Consider the following 13,403-nt stretch of genomic DNA (forward strand, 5'->3'; position numbering starts at 1 on the left):
TATATATATATATATATATATATATATATATATATATATATATATATATATATATATATATATATATATATATATATATATATATATATATATATATATATATATATATATATATATATATATATATATATATATATATATATATATATATATATATATATATATATATATATATATATATATATATATATATATATATATATATATATATATATATATATATATATATATATATATATATATATATATATATATATATATATATATATGCCCAAAGTGGCAACTCTGCAGGCTCTGTCGTCATCGCCGCAGCTCTCAGTCTAGTATACAGGATCGGGTCCTGTCTCGATTACTCGGTATATAAGTGCAAATTCAGGGGGCTGATCACCTCCTCGTCGTGTCCCGGCCATGCCCACAACTCACTTGGACTTCCACACTCTTGTTCCTGAAGTGGCGGACGCCGAGGCCATGAACACAACTGTGGGAAGAGCGATTTGCCATCAGTACCTGTTCGACCGGAGAACATCACCGAGGGAAGTGAGTCTCTGGGCACCTGGAGAGCTGCAAGAGTTCAATATAAGTCTGCAGTGTGTCGATCGCCTCTACCACATTTACAAAAGTGAGGACCACATCTTCGAGCTGGTGACGCGCGTCGAGTACAAGGATCGATATTTATTTGTGGAATTGAGCTGCAGTTGTTACTTTGAGGGCTTCGAGTGCCAAGGTGGAGGGCAGATCTACGTGAGCTACAGCGCCAGTCTTTTCACCAAGGTCATCACCACCAAGCTGTGGAATGAAGAACTGTTTTACCAGTCGCTGGCGCAAGACGGCTACCTGGTGGAGGGGCGTAGTGTGTTTGAGCGTTGCCCACCCGCCCGGTGGCACACCCCGCCCTCCCTCATGGCTCTGAGCCACCTCACCGTCAGTAATAACAAAGACAACCTCGGACACTACCGGGAGCTTCTGCCCACTGCCGTGGCTCAGAGCGTCGACGAGTTCGTACAGGTACAGGAGGCCGTGAAGGACTATGACGAGTGGGAGTAGCAAGAGAGTTTGTCACTCTCTCGAATTAGATTAGTGAAGTATATTTGATATGTGTCATAATAACAAGTCTACTTCTAGGAATAAAGTTGTTTACACCAAGGTCTAGTAACAGCTCAACAACAGTGTAAAAAAATGTACCTGGAATTGCTATCAACTCTGCCAACAAATCTGTTGCTGCCTTTGTAAAAACAAGATCTTGGCCTCACTTCTGATGTCAACAGAAAGAAATTGTTGGTTCCTCAACGGAGGCATGGAAAATCACAATAAATACTGATTCTTGTGATTACAATTCCTTTTATCTCTACTATATTTTTCACAGAATAATAAAGAGTGAGATGTCATTTACAAACCTTATCATTCTACTTCCACTTTAGTAAAATAAGTAATAGTAACGGCATTACACACGTTCATTAAGGTGTTTTCTTTGATCGGTAGAGTTGTCTTAGCATTACTTAGGTTGGTGATGACTATTATACGAGTAATATATCGATAGATAGTGTGTGTGTGTTTGTGTGTGTGAGTTAATGTATCAATCATTTAAGCTCATGTGTGTGTGTGTGTGTGTGTGTGTGTGTGTGTGTGTATATATATATATATATATATATATATATATATATATATATATATATATATATATATATATATATATATATATATATATATATATATATATATATATATATATATATATATATATATCTCTCTCTCTCTCTCTCTCTCTCTCTCTCTCACGCACATACACACGAAACGTTTTGCACCACATTATAAAGGCGTCGGGCTATGGCAATTTCCCCATACTGCCCGTGCACTCCTCACCACTACGGAGCTACGGAGCTACGCTGGCACGCTTGCATGCCATGGTGACTCTAGCTGGTGTGCTGGACATTGCTATGGGATCACCTCTCAGATGGGCCACGAATGTTTGCCCAGTGAGACAGTCGCTAACACTTGATAACACTTTTGATAACAGTTAACAACAAAAAATCGACATCCTTCAAACCTGTGAACGGAACACATCGATACTCTTTAATTTTTGCCTTGGTGACAGGAAAATGGTATTATCTGATCAATAATGCACACTCAACAACTCAGTCTGTTTCTGAGATGTGTCTTTAAATCATCATATTAGTCGAGAGACCGCCAGGCAGGTTTTGGGGTAGGGGGTAAATCTGTACCAAGCGCGCTCTCCCGCCCTTTCTCTGGTATCTGTTACTCATCATCACGGCAGTGCAAAAGGAAAGTGACGCTGTGTGTGGTAATACTCATGGGCGTCACCAGTCACCGGGCCCCAACATGTTACACGTGCATGAAGCGTGATGCAATAATACAAGTAAACGTATGAGAATAAATTCAACATACGTTTTCGCCTCAGTGGAGCATACGGTGAGACAAAGGGCAGATAGATAAGCATTTCCACACTGTTGTTGTTCGTTAGCGCTGACATGTGAATATAAACCAACAACAATGCCCAATGAACACACTTATACATTAGATCAGGAATGTACAGTAATTAAGTAAGAGGTAGTAAGTGGCAATCCACGTCAGCGACGGCACCATCACCGCTGGCGGTGCCGTGCAGACCATGGTGCCGACTGGCAGCGCGTCACTTCCCTGCCAGACGTACAACGATCATACACACCTTCATTCTCAAAAGATGGCTTACCGTAACAAGGGAGTGACTTTATTTTTCATGCACACTATTTTTAAAAAATCAGTAGTGGCAGAATTGTTGAAGCTGTTGTTATAATTGCTGTCTCTTTGAAGATGATTATATAGCTTGGGATATTATTATCACCACTGTTTTTTTTCTTATTTTCCTTTTCTTATTATTATTGTTATTATAAGTAGTAGTAGTAGTAGTAGTAGTAGTAGTAGTAGTAGTAGTATGCTGTTGCTGCTGCTCATAATAATAATAATAATAATAATAATAATAATAATAATAATAATAATAATAATAATAATAATAATAACTATTATCATTAGTAGTAATAAGTAGTAGAAGTAGTAGTAGTAGTAGTAGTTTTAGCTTTATTTTTGCTTTAATCAAGATTTATCAATTTTACCATTGTCATAATTAATATCATTTACTGCATTATTATTATTATTATAATAATAATAATAATAATAATAATAATAATTATTATTATTATTATTATTATTGTTATTATTATTATTATTATCATTATTGTTATCATTATTATTACTATTAGCATTATTATAATTATTATTATTATTATTATTATTATTATTATTATTATTATTATTATTATTATTATTATTATTATTATAAATAATGAGAATACGAATATTAATGAGTAGTAGTAGTGACAGTAGTAGTAGTAGTAGTAGTAGTAGTAGTAGTAGTAGTAGTAATAGTAGTAGTAGTAGTAGTAGTAGTAGTAGTAGTAGTAGTAGTAGTAGTAGTAGTAGTAATAATAATAATAATAATAACAATAATAATAATAATAATAATAATAATAATAATAATAATAATAATAATAATAATAATAATAATAATAATAATAATAATAGAGCATTAATATTAACTCTGAAAATGGTAAAACTAGTGGAAATGATAGATAACAACAACAACAACGACAGTAGTCCACCGTTCTTTTTTTTTCTGTTGGTGAGGTGAGACACGACCACACAGATGGAGGAAGGGGGAGGGGAAGGGAGGGGCATCATTACGCGTGTGGTGCGCTGAAATATGAATTACTCCAAGCGAAGAAGAAGAAGAAGAAGAAGAAGAAGAAGAAGAAGAAGAAGAAGAAAAAGAAAAATAATAAGGGGAAGGGAAACAACAACAACAACAACAACAACAACAACAACAACAACAACAACAACAACAAAAACAAGATGATGATAATGATGATGGCGACGACGACGATGATGATAATGACGATGATGATGATGGTGATGGTGGTAGGCTAATTATTATGATGGTAATGGAAAAAATGGGGAGAAAGGCGAGATTTAACCAATTTTATGGAATATAAGCATTTTCTAAACAACATCAACAGCATCAATAGCATCAACAACCCCCTTGACAATAACAAGTACATCAACAATCACAACCACAGTAGCATCCACCACCAATATCATCACCAACACAACAATCGCAAGAACAACAGCTACAACCATAACAGAAATAATAAACCTTTAAAACAGTCCTGCTTTCTTAAGTCTGGTCCGTCTTATGTCTGGGCGCACCCCGTTGCCAGGGGGCATCGTTGCGTCACGGCAGAAGCAGTCAGTCCACCGTTCACTTTTTTTCTGCTGCTGAGGTGAGACACGATCACATGGATGGAGGAAGGGGGAGGGGAAGGGGAGGGGCATCATCACGTGTGTGGTGCGTTGAAACATATATCACTCCAAGCGGCAAAAACTGTAATTGTTGCTCTTTTACACCTCCGAGTTGAAAACTTGCAAGTGGCCTTCGGGCTGACGATTGAGGTGAATAACTTTCCCAGACAAATACAAGGAAGAATAAAGCACGCCCTGAATACTGCCTCTGACACCTGGCGGAGGAAGTGGTTCTTGGAAAACACAAATTTTCGTCACGAATCGTACTTCCTCTAGCGGGTGGGAATCTGTGAATAATGGCAGGAACACAACAATCAGTCCATGGAAACACTTCATTGCGGAGCGTGTAGGCCTAAGCAAGTATATTATATCTCTGTATGTTATGAGTTGCTGTGTGTGTGCACGTGAGGCAGAAGCGCCAGACATCAGGCAATCTCGCGGGCCCGCCCCACCCGTCTGCCCCGCTCAGTGCACGCGGCCTGTGACCCATAAACCACCGGGGCAGGAAGACCCAAGAGGTATCATTTAGAGCTACACGTTTATCAAGGCGGAAAATCATTTCTAATGGAGTGCAAATTGGTCTAATTGAATGAAAATTGTAGCCTCTACCGGAGCGGTGCCTCATTACGCCCCGAGAGATTTACTATGGCCGGGGTGAGGTATTGCGATGGTGAGGGAGGCAGCGGCGGCGGCTGCTCCCACCTCGCCCCGCACTAAGGAAAAACGGCCGAGAAGCGTCTGACTGACTTGGACTTACCTCCCACCTGAGCGGGATGGACAACACCACAAAACAAGGAAAACTACATAAATTGGTCATAAGTCAGCCGTGCCGCGGGTGACGGGCGGGTTGACGAGCCTCGCGGTAACTTGCCTTGCTCCGTGAGGCGTCGCTTTCCATCATGGGCGCCGGAAGCTGCAAGATGCCCAGATTATTTTTTCTCTCCCTGTCGTTCAGTTTACCTTTCATGTGGATTTCTGGTATTATTTTGACTATAATTATATAATTAAAAATTGTGACAGAGCAACATTTCTTTCTCCCCTAATAAAAATAATAAATAAAGAAACAGGAATGATACAGCAAAAATGTTCCTGGTGTTATTCAGAAAAAAATTAACGATTGCGACATTGCAATTATTACATTCCCGAATGGCCGCTAAACTTGGACACGATGAACCTCTGCTCTTGGAGAGCCGAGAGTACGTGGCAGAGACTACGAATATTTTCAATCATTATTTGTTTGAGAAAGCTCATCAGCACGAGACACCGGCGAGGCTCAGATTGGCAGGCTGTCCGTCCGTCCGGCTGTGGTGGCCAGCGCACCCACGAGCCTGGAACGTCCAATTTTCCAGGGTTGCGCCGCTGTCGACTTTCTCTGACGGGGTCGGTGGACGGGGCAGAGTTCTGGACCAGTGACGCTTGCACCCTGGCTGGTGAGGGTGTCACTGGTTGGGGTGCCAACCCACAACGTCTCCATTATTAAAAAAAAAAAAAATGTGATCTGAACAGCTATTGCATTATCAGACAATCACATCAAAAGTATACAGATAATAAATACTTGAAATTAAGCAAAAAAAATGTCAGAAACCAGAGAAGAACAATATACATAATGTAGGAACAATGCTGCTGTAATTTCGCTACAATTACTAAGTTTAAGGTAACTGAATATAGTTAGTTTTTTTTCCGTTTTCTAATATTACCTTGCGAACCGCTACTAACATCACATCACAATTTTCCATTGAGCATGACTCACTGCCTTAAGCAGAAGCGAAGGAGTGACCAACGTAATGATTCCTGTTGCATTATTAGGTCTGCAAGCAGTCCACATACGGTGCGTGACTTACTCATCGGATCTGGCCCGCCGTGGCAAACGAGCTCGACACCTTTGCCCTAATCTAACACACAGCACATCACCAGCAAAAGAGACCCGTTACATTGTGGGCGGTGGGTGAGTGAGTGACAGCTTCGAGTGGCTTCCTAAACATGAAACTACAACACTAACTCTGCAACGGTGCACGTCAAGTCTACAGCAGTGTCAGTGCCGCGGGAACACACCTGACAGCTGGCTCTCCTCCCACCACGCACAACCACTGTCCATGCAACACATCCTATACACCCCCCCCCCCCCCGGCTGGCAGCCTGTCTTTCGAGCGATGCTCAAATGGTCTGCAAAATACCCGAACACACTATATAACAGTGTAGTATATGTTAAAATGGAGCGGACATTGAGGAGGAAGTTATATATTATCACATCTAGTATTTACTGACCTAACGTACGACTTCCAATATCTGCGTGAACTACCATGTTAGAAGGCAGTAAATACAGGGTGTAACGACCTATAACGACCCGCGGCCGAGATGAAGTTTAAACGTGTAAAATAATCCAGAAATGAGGCGGCTGGTGCTGAGCGCGAGTTGTCATGGGCACACACACACACACACACACACACGCACTCACACACACACACACACACACACACACACACACACACACACACACACACACACACACACACACACTTTCATCCACTCTCACTTAATTAATCAAACAGCCGATCCCGTAATGAGACAAGGAATCACAACGCTGCATTAGTGCGCGACGTAATATCCCAGACACGACAAACCGCCTGGGATTACTTCTTGCCTGCCCGTAAAAGGTGAGCATTTAAGTATCAATATGACCTACTTATTAATGATAAAATAAAACAAATAAAAGTTACAGTGAATTAAAGAGAACAACTTGGAGTCCATGATCTTCGCTGTGTTGACTAAATGAACATGAAGAAACAATTATTCATATCCGTGGTGCGAGGATGTCACTTGAGCGTCGGTGTTGAGGGACGGACAGACATTGAGGATGCGGAGAGGAGGGGGGGAGAAGTGATGTCTGCCGCCTCTTCCTCCCTCCCTCTCCCCCCCTCTCTCTCTCTCTCTCTCTCTCTCTCTCTCTCTCTCTCTCTCTCTCTCTCTCTCTCTCTCTCTCTCTCTCTCTCTCTCTCTCTCTCTCTCTCTCTCTCTCTCTCTCTCTCTCTCTCTCTCACGTCCCTCCCACAGCCAGCTTTACTTTCCTTGCATCACCACCACACACCCCTCACCCTCTCCTCCAGCCCCATGAACCCTTCCGCTGGTCTCACCTCTATACAAAGGGTTAATGAGGCCTCCCAGGGGCTTCTTCCTTCATATGAACCTTTAGCTTGAAGACACTGAACAACCCTCGTATGGCCCCCTGTGCCTCCAACTTCTAGCGGGACTATCAAGGCACTTCTGCAGCTATTTTTTCTCTCGTTTGTTTAGCTCTAACGTGCCTCCTCTGGCCACAAAAGGAGCTGATTTGTGTAAACGCCCATTACGAGAGTGTCCCCGAGGCTGCACGTCACCCAGGGCGGGAGTCGGACCTAAGGTGACTGCGGGCCATGACAGCCGAGACAGCACTATTTTTCGTAATCAGCTGAACATTGTGGGTCGACCTGTGTGGCGCTCCCGTGTGGCACACGGCGAGACCAAGACGGATCTGAGGGCGGGAGCTGCCTGACGCATCCATAGGTGTGGGAAGGGGGGGAGGGTGAGAAGAGGGAGGCAAGCGTGAGGGCGGGGACTGCCTGACGTGCCCGGGGTGTGAGAGGGAGAGAAAAAAGGAAGCGGGGAAGATAAGGGATTGAAGGGTGAAGAGGGGTGTAGGAGGGAGAGAGAAGGAAATAGCGGGAAATGGAAGGAAGGATGAGGGAGGTGCTGTCTGTCGTGTCCGGGGTGTGAAAGGGACAGAGAAGAAAAGGCAGAGGGAGAGAGAGGGAGAGAATCGGAAAATAAGGGGAGGGAAAGGTGAGGGGGCTGCCTGGTGTATCAGGGGTGTGTGGAAGGAAGAAGAAAGGAGGGGGAAGGAGCAGGGAAAAGATAGGCCTGGGTGAGTAAGAGCAAGATGATAATAAATGATCACAAATTGTTGCTGGTGTTTTTGGCGTGTTCAACAGTTTTCACTGTGTGTTACAGAAAAGGGCGTCTCTGCAGAATAAGGCGGTGAGGTGTATGGAGGGGAGTGAATATATATATATATATATATATATATATATATATATATATATATATATATATATATATATATATATATATATATATATATATAAAAGGGAAGGGACATAAGTCAAATACCGCTTCTCTTCATTATTATCACACATTTGCAATTAATTAAGTTACTTCATATAAGTAATTTTGAATTTATTATTCTAATCACCGTAAGCATCTACATGGAATGTGCGCTGCCATGGCGGCCAGGGAGTTTCCATCTACGTAGCAAGGTGGTCATTAATTACAGGTGAGCATACAGGTGTGTGCAAGGTATGAAACTCAGCGCCGTGACAAGAGTTACGCCTTGTTGCTAACAGGTACGGCAGACGCTACATCACCGGAAACACAGGGCAGCATGCAGTGTGGGCGAGTTTCATGCGCGGAGAGGGGCCGGGCGGGGCGGGGCCTCAAGAGGCGGGGCGGAGGTCAGGCGGTGGGGCGAGAGGTCACGCCCGCTTACCAGCTGTCGGAAGTAAGGCGCTCAGCGTGTGGTAGATGAAGCCATTGCGACAGCCCTAAGCGAAGACCAAGAACCGTGGAAAGTTATTGGATAGAAATGTTCAGTTTCTAGAGAAGCTGTTGCTCAAAGAGACTCCTTGTGCACATGCTATGTTGCATCTACTGGTCGACGCCGCTTACGGCGAGAGAAAATAGTTATCACATGAAGATGGAACTTCATTACCCCTCTCAGATTACAAACTGGCCCTATTATGTCATGGCCAGGATTTTACTTGTCCAAGAAGTGAGTTTTCACCAAACAGTGTTTTAGTGAGTAAAAAAAAAATTCTACACGAAAGGAATAAAAACTGAATTATGGCGACCTTGGTCTGCATTTCTACGAAGGAAAATAGAAACTGCCAGTAGTCAATACAATATGATTAAGGTTAAATGTGCATTATAAATCCTAAATGTGTATTTAAAAAAAGCACGTCAACACGCAGACTTGTTTCGTTCGAGAGAGAGAGCCGTCACCTCCTCAGTGGCCGACAGTGGCTGCCTCAGGCGATCTCTGCCTCAGCTGGAGTCGGAATATGACAAATACATATCACAGTGGGCCCGACAGCCTAAGTGGTTCCTGCCGTCATGTCACAGTAAAGCTCGGCAACGGTAACAGTTACCCACTAGACTCTTGATTTTCACTCCAACTAGAAAACGGACTTCAAAAACAGCCTTCATCTGAACATAAGCTTCATGTTGTACTTCGATAAACTGCCCTTGTAGAACTGCTGCCTCACACACAAAAAAATAAACAGCGTGTGAGTCGACATTGTGTCTGGCATCACGAAAGAGCAACTGGAGGACCGCTAACGGGAGGGCGAGAACTCGCTCCCACCGCCACCACAATGCCTACTTCGGTCTCCTGCAGCGAGAAAAATAGGCGGGTCTCCACACTGCGCCATTGTCACACTCATGACGATGGTGCAGGGTTGCCAAGTCTGTGGGTGGGCAGGCGAGGGGCGGCGTGATGGGCGTGCTGCGGACTGGCGGCGTGGTAATGGGAAGTGTTGGTTGGGGCGACGCTCTGAGGACCGGCATTGTGTTGCTGTGTCTGCACCGTCACTGCACAGATTTCTCGCCAGGAACTTGTGGCACTTTAAAAGTGCATTATTCATTATTTCTCCTTTATTGTATATCTTATTAAGAGAGACGATGGTTCCGAGAAGCCGAGTCAATCAGATGATTGAATCTTAATAACGATTCATCACCCTGACACCCCGCAAGGTCGGCGGGGCGGCGGGTATGTGCGGCAGCCAGGACCACAGCACCTCGGGACTTCAGGCCTCATAAACTTGAGGAGGGAGGAGGTTATCCCAGTAGAGTTTAATGATGCACAGTCACTTCACAATCACCTGTTAAATATTTCAGCTGTCCCTGTACACTCCTGTACCACAAACTCCTCACTTCCAGGCGTACCCTTTGATGAACACTTGAAACAAAGGCCGCCGATCCGCAACGTTGGCAACACTGACAGGCAACAGATAGAGGGTCCAGTCATCTCAATCTCAATTTTCCTGTCTGATTCATCAACCAGGATTATTGGCACAAACTTTTCACTGTTGTCCCGCTGGTGCAGCTGCCGAGTGTCCTCCACGTCCTACCACACTCCGCCTTTCCTTCTTCTCCGGCCCCGCTTGTATACATGCCTGGAGGCCGCATCAGAAATGTTCTCAGGCTGCGGTAACAAAAGACAAAACATTTAAAACGCATTTTATAGTCGTTCCAAATTTACTAAATTTGTTAAGGCTGAACGTAAAGCAATCTTGAATCCTGCACTTAGCCAAACGTTTCTCTGATTAAAAATATTTATGAAGTGCATTATCCTGCAAAAAATAGAAAGAGAAAACGGCTTTTGAGGGATTATACAAGTATGTTTGTGAGGAAGTGCTACATAAGCTTACGAAGTGCACCGAGTGGCGTGAGTTGAGCCTGTTGGTCACGGCGGCGCCGAGAACTAGTGTTTTGAGGTGAGCCAAGGATGAGCAGCAGACAAAAACGGAGTCATCATATTAACTTCCTGTCACGACTTCGCCGCTGGAAACTCTCCTATTACTAAGACATAACAGGTGTGTGCATGATTTACGCAGGAAAATCATACATACGGAGAGGAAATAAGGGAGAGGCTCGTGTGCAGGTTACCGGTGATGGAGGACTCGCGTAACTCAGCGGAGTAATTGCCGACGTCGGCCAATCGAGGAGCAGCAAACGAGGGGTTGTTTGTAGAGGTAATCTTGTGAATGGTTGGTGATGGTGTCCACCGGAAACATCAAATATACTCATCATTCATTAACAGCTTCGTTGCGTGTAGTTGTGGTCATGCAAATTTGACCTCGTGTCTGAGCAAGGCGATGTAATCATTGCACGCAATTCATCGCCCCTTCATGGTGCTTCATGACGATGGTGAGTGGCAGCGCCGGTGTGCCTCACGCCGCCAACAGAGAAAAAAGTAATGAGCACATAGGTCACTTCTAGGCCAACTCTACCTCTCCTTATGATATGCTGAAGAAAGCGGAGCTCCTCTCTACATGGAGTTAGGCGTCAGGCGTCCTCAGAAGGACAAAGCTTGATGCCTCTTGGTGCTTTTCAGAGGATCGAGTCTCAAAACACTAACTACGGTGAAATTCGAAACAATGAATTACAAAAGCAAAGACCACTTAGTGACATCCCCTTGAAAGATTGTGGTCAGAGATCCCCGCTCCCTCTATTTATTTCATTCACAGCTTACGTACAATCGGAGACAAGCTAATGTTGGCCGTGACCAATCAAACAAAACTGGTTTTATTTCTAAATATGGGGTGAAGACACGCAGCTTCACTTCAAGCTAATAACAAGATAATCTAGATCTATCGCCTTCGTAAGGATTTAGTAAACTATCAATTGACCATACCATAAAATACCATACATATTATCAATCATCTACCAAAGCAACATCTAACCTAAGCATTAAAGGCATAACTTTCACCGAGGCAAACAGATGACGAGCCATCCCCGACCCTGGCTGCCCACCACGCGGGGAGGCGCCACCGCCGGGGGGCAGCGGCCGCAGATGAGCGCTGCCCTGCGGCCCCTCGACTATACATCTGGCGGGAGGTTTGGCCTTCATCCAAGGAGTGTTCACGAAGGCCAGGTTACAGTCTTTGACCATTTATATTACAAACACTTTACAGCAATACGCGGCTAAAGACCAACATGGTCCACTTTAATGAGTTCAGGTAATAAGATAATTAACGTCCATTAAACAGGCCAGACAAGAGGGGCCGTCCTTCACACAGGTCATTAGGACACCAACGCACATATTTCCATAGTGAGAAACTACACAGATAAATTCTAACCGCCGAGTGTAGTGAACTGTGAAACAAGCAAGGCTTTTCAAGATTGAAGATTGAAAATGAAAGGTGGCCCCATGTGATTATGGCGGCGAGGGCTACGAGGCCCATGATTATTGGCGTCTAATGTTTATGAGTTTGGTAAAGCAGCACACGAGGCGTATCATCAGTTTGCGCCATAGCCTGTGTTTAGCCCTGAGATAACGCGAATCACTCATCTCGTGAGGATTATTTATCAGGCGTTGAAAATCGCCGCTGGCCAGGCGGAAGGTAGGTAGCGGGTGCTAGGGCGACTGATGGACACTCCGGAGTCACGTTACTCGCATCCATTACTTAGCGGGGGACGACCACTCGCCTCACAGTAGTCGCTGCCGCCGGGGCCTTCAGCGCTATTAAGACAATAATTTATCGTCTGTCTAGGGCGACGGGCATTAAAGGTGGCTGGTGGTGGGTGGCCGGCAAGGCTCTAGTGTGTGTGTGTGTGTGTGTGTGTGTGTGTGTGTGTGTGTGTGTGTGTGTGTGTGTGTGTGTGTGTGTGTGTGTGTGTGTGTGTGTGTGTGTGTGTGTGTGTGTGTGTGTGTGTGAGCGCCTACGCGTGTGTGTGTGTGTGTGTGTGTGTGTGAGAGAGAGAGAGAGAGTACTGGTAAAGCTTTGCCACACGTCAAACAGAAGTGTTGGTGCCGGGGCAAGTGTTCTGCCAGCCTCGAGGCGCGACTCAGGGGCTGCAGCGCCACTTTCACGGCTGGGCAGGCCACGCGTGCCTGGGATGCTCGAGGGGCCCCCAGCCCGTCAGTTATTCACACAATTTGGAAGGGATAGAAAGAAAGAAAATAAAGAAAATTGTAAGTCTTCTGGCGTCACATGTCACAAAAAGTCGCAACGAGAAAAGGAACAGCTGATAAAAAGTATAAAATGATGAGTAACCAGTAATTGTGCATCTTGAACCTTCCAAACCTTCCTTCCGTCCCTTGTGCCTAATGCCCCACACCACTCTATCCCTCCAGCCGCAGCCAGACTTATTACCGTCAGCCGAACGAGTCTTCTCAGCGCAAGTGTGTGAAAAAAAAATAACCACAACCTCGGACGCAACATCCAGCAGGAACACACGCCACCCATTACAACTGCCTCAATATTTAATCAAGCTGGGCACCACTACCGACGCTCCTCCTC

At 44.3% G+C, this 13,403-nt stretch overlaps 1 protein-coding gene across 1 annotated transcript; it reads left to right on the forward strand.

Moving 5' to 3' along the window:
• Window positions 1–324: 324 nt before the first annotated feature.
• LOC127000095 (uncharacterized) lies at window positions 325–1,385 on the forward strand. Its single transcript, XM_050863519.1, has one exon. It carries the CDS (start codon window positions 409–411, stop codon window positions 1,042–1,044), a length of 636 nt encoding a protein of 211 aa, XP_050719476.1. The 5' UTR covers window positions 325–408; the 3' UTR covers window positions 1,045–1,385.
• The last annotated feature ends 12,018 nt before the right edge of the window (window positions 1,386–13,403 follow it).

This window comes from Eriocheir sinensis, chromosome 17 (genome assembly GCF_024679095.1).
Source record: "Eriocheir sinensis breed Jianghai 21 chromosome 17, ASM2467909v1, whole genome shotgun sequence".
NCBI lineage: Eukaryota > Metazoa > Arthropoda > Malacostraca > Decapoda > Varunidae > Eriocheir > Eriocheir sinensis.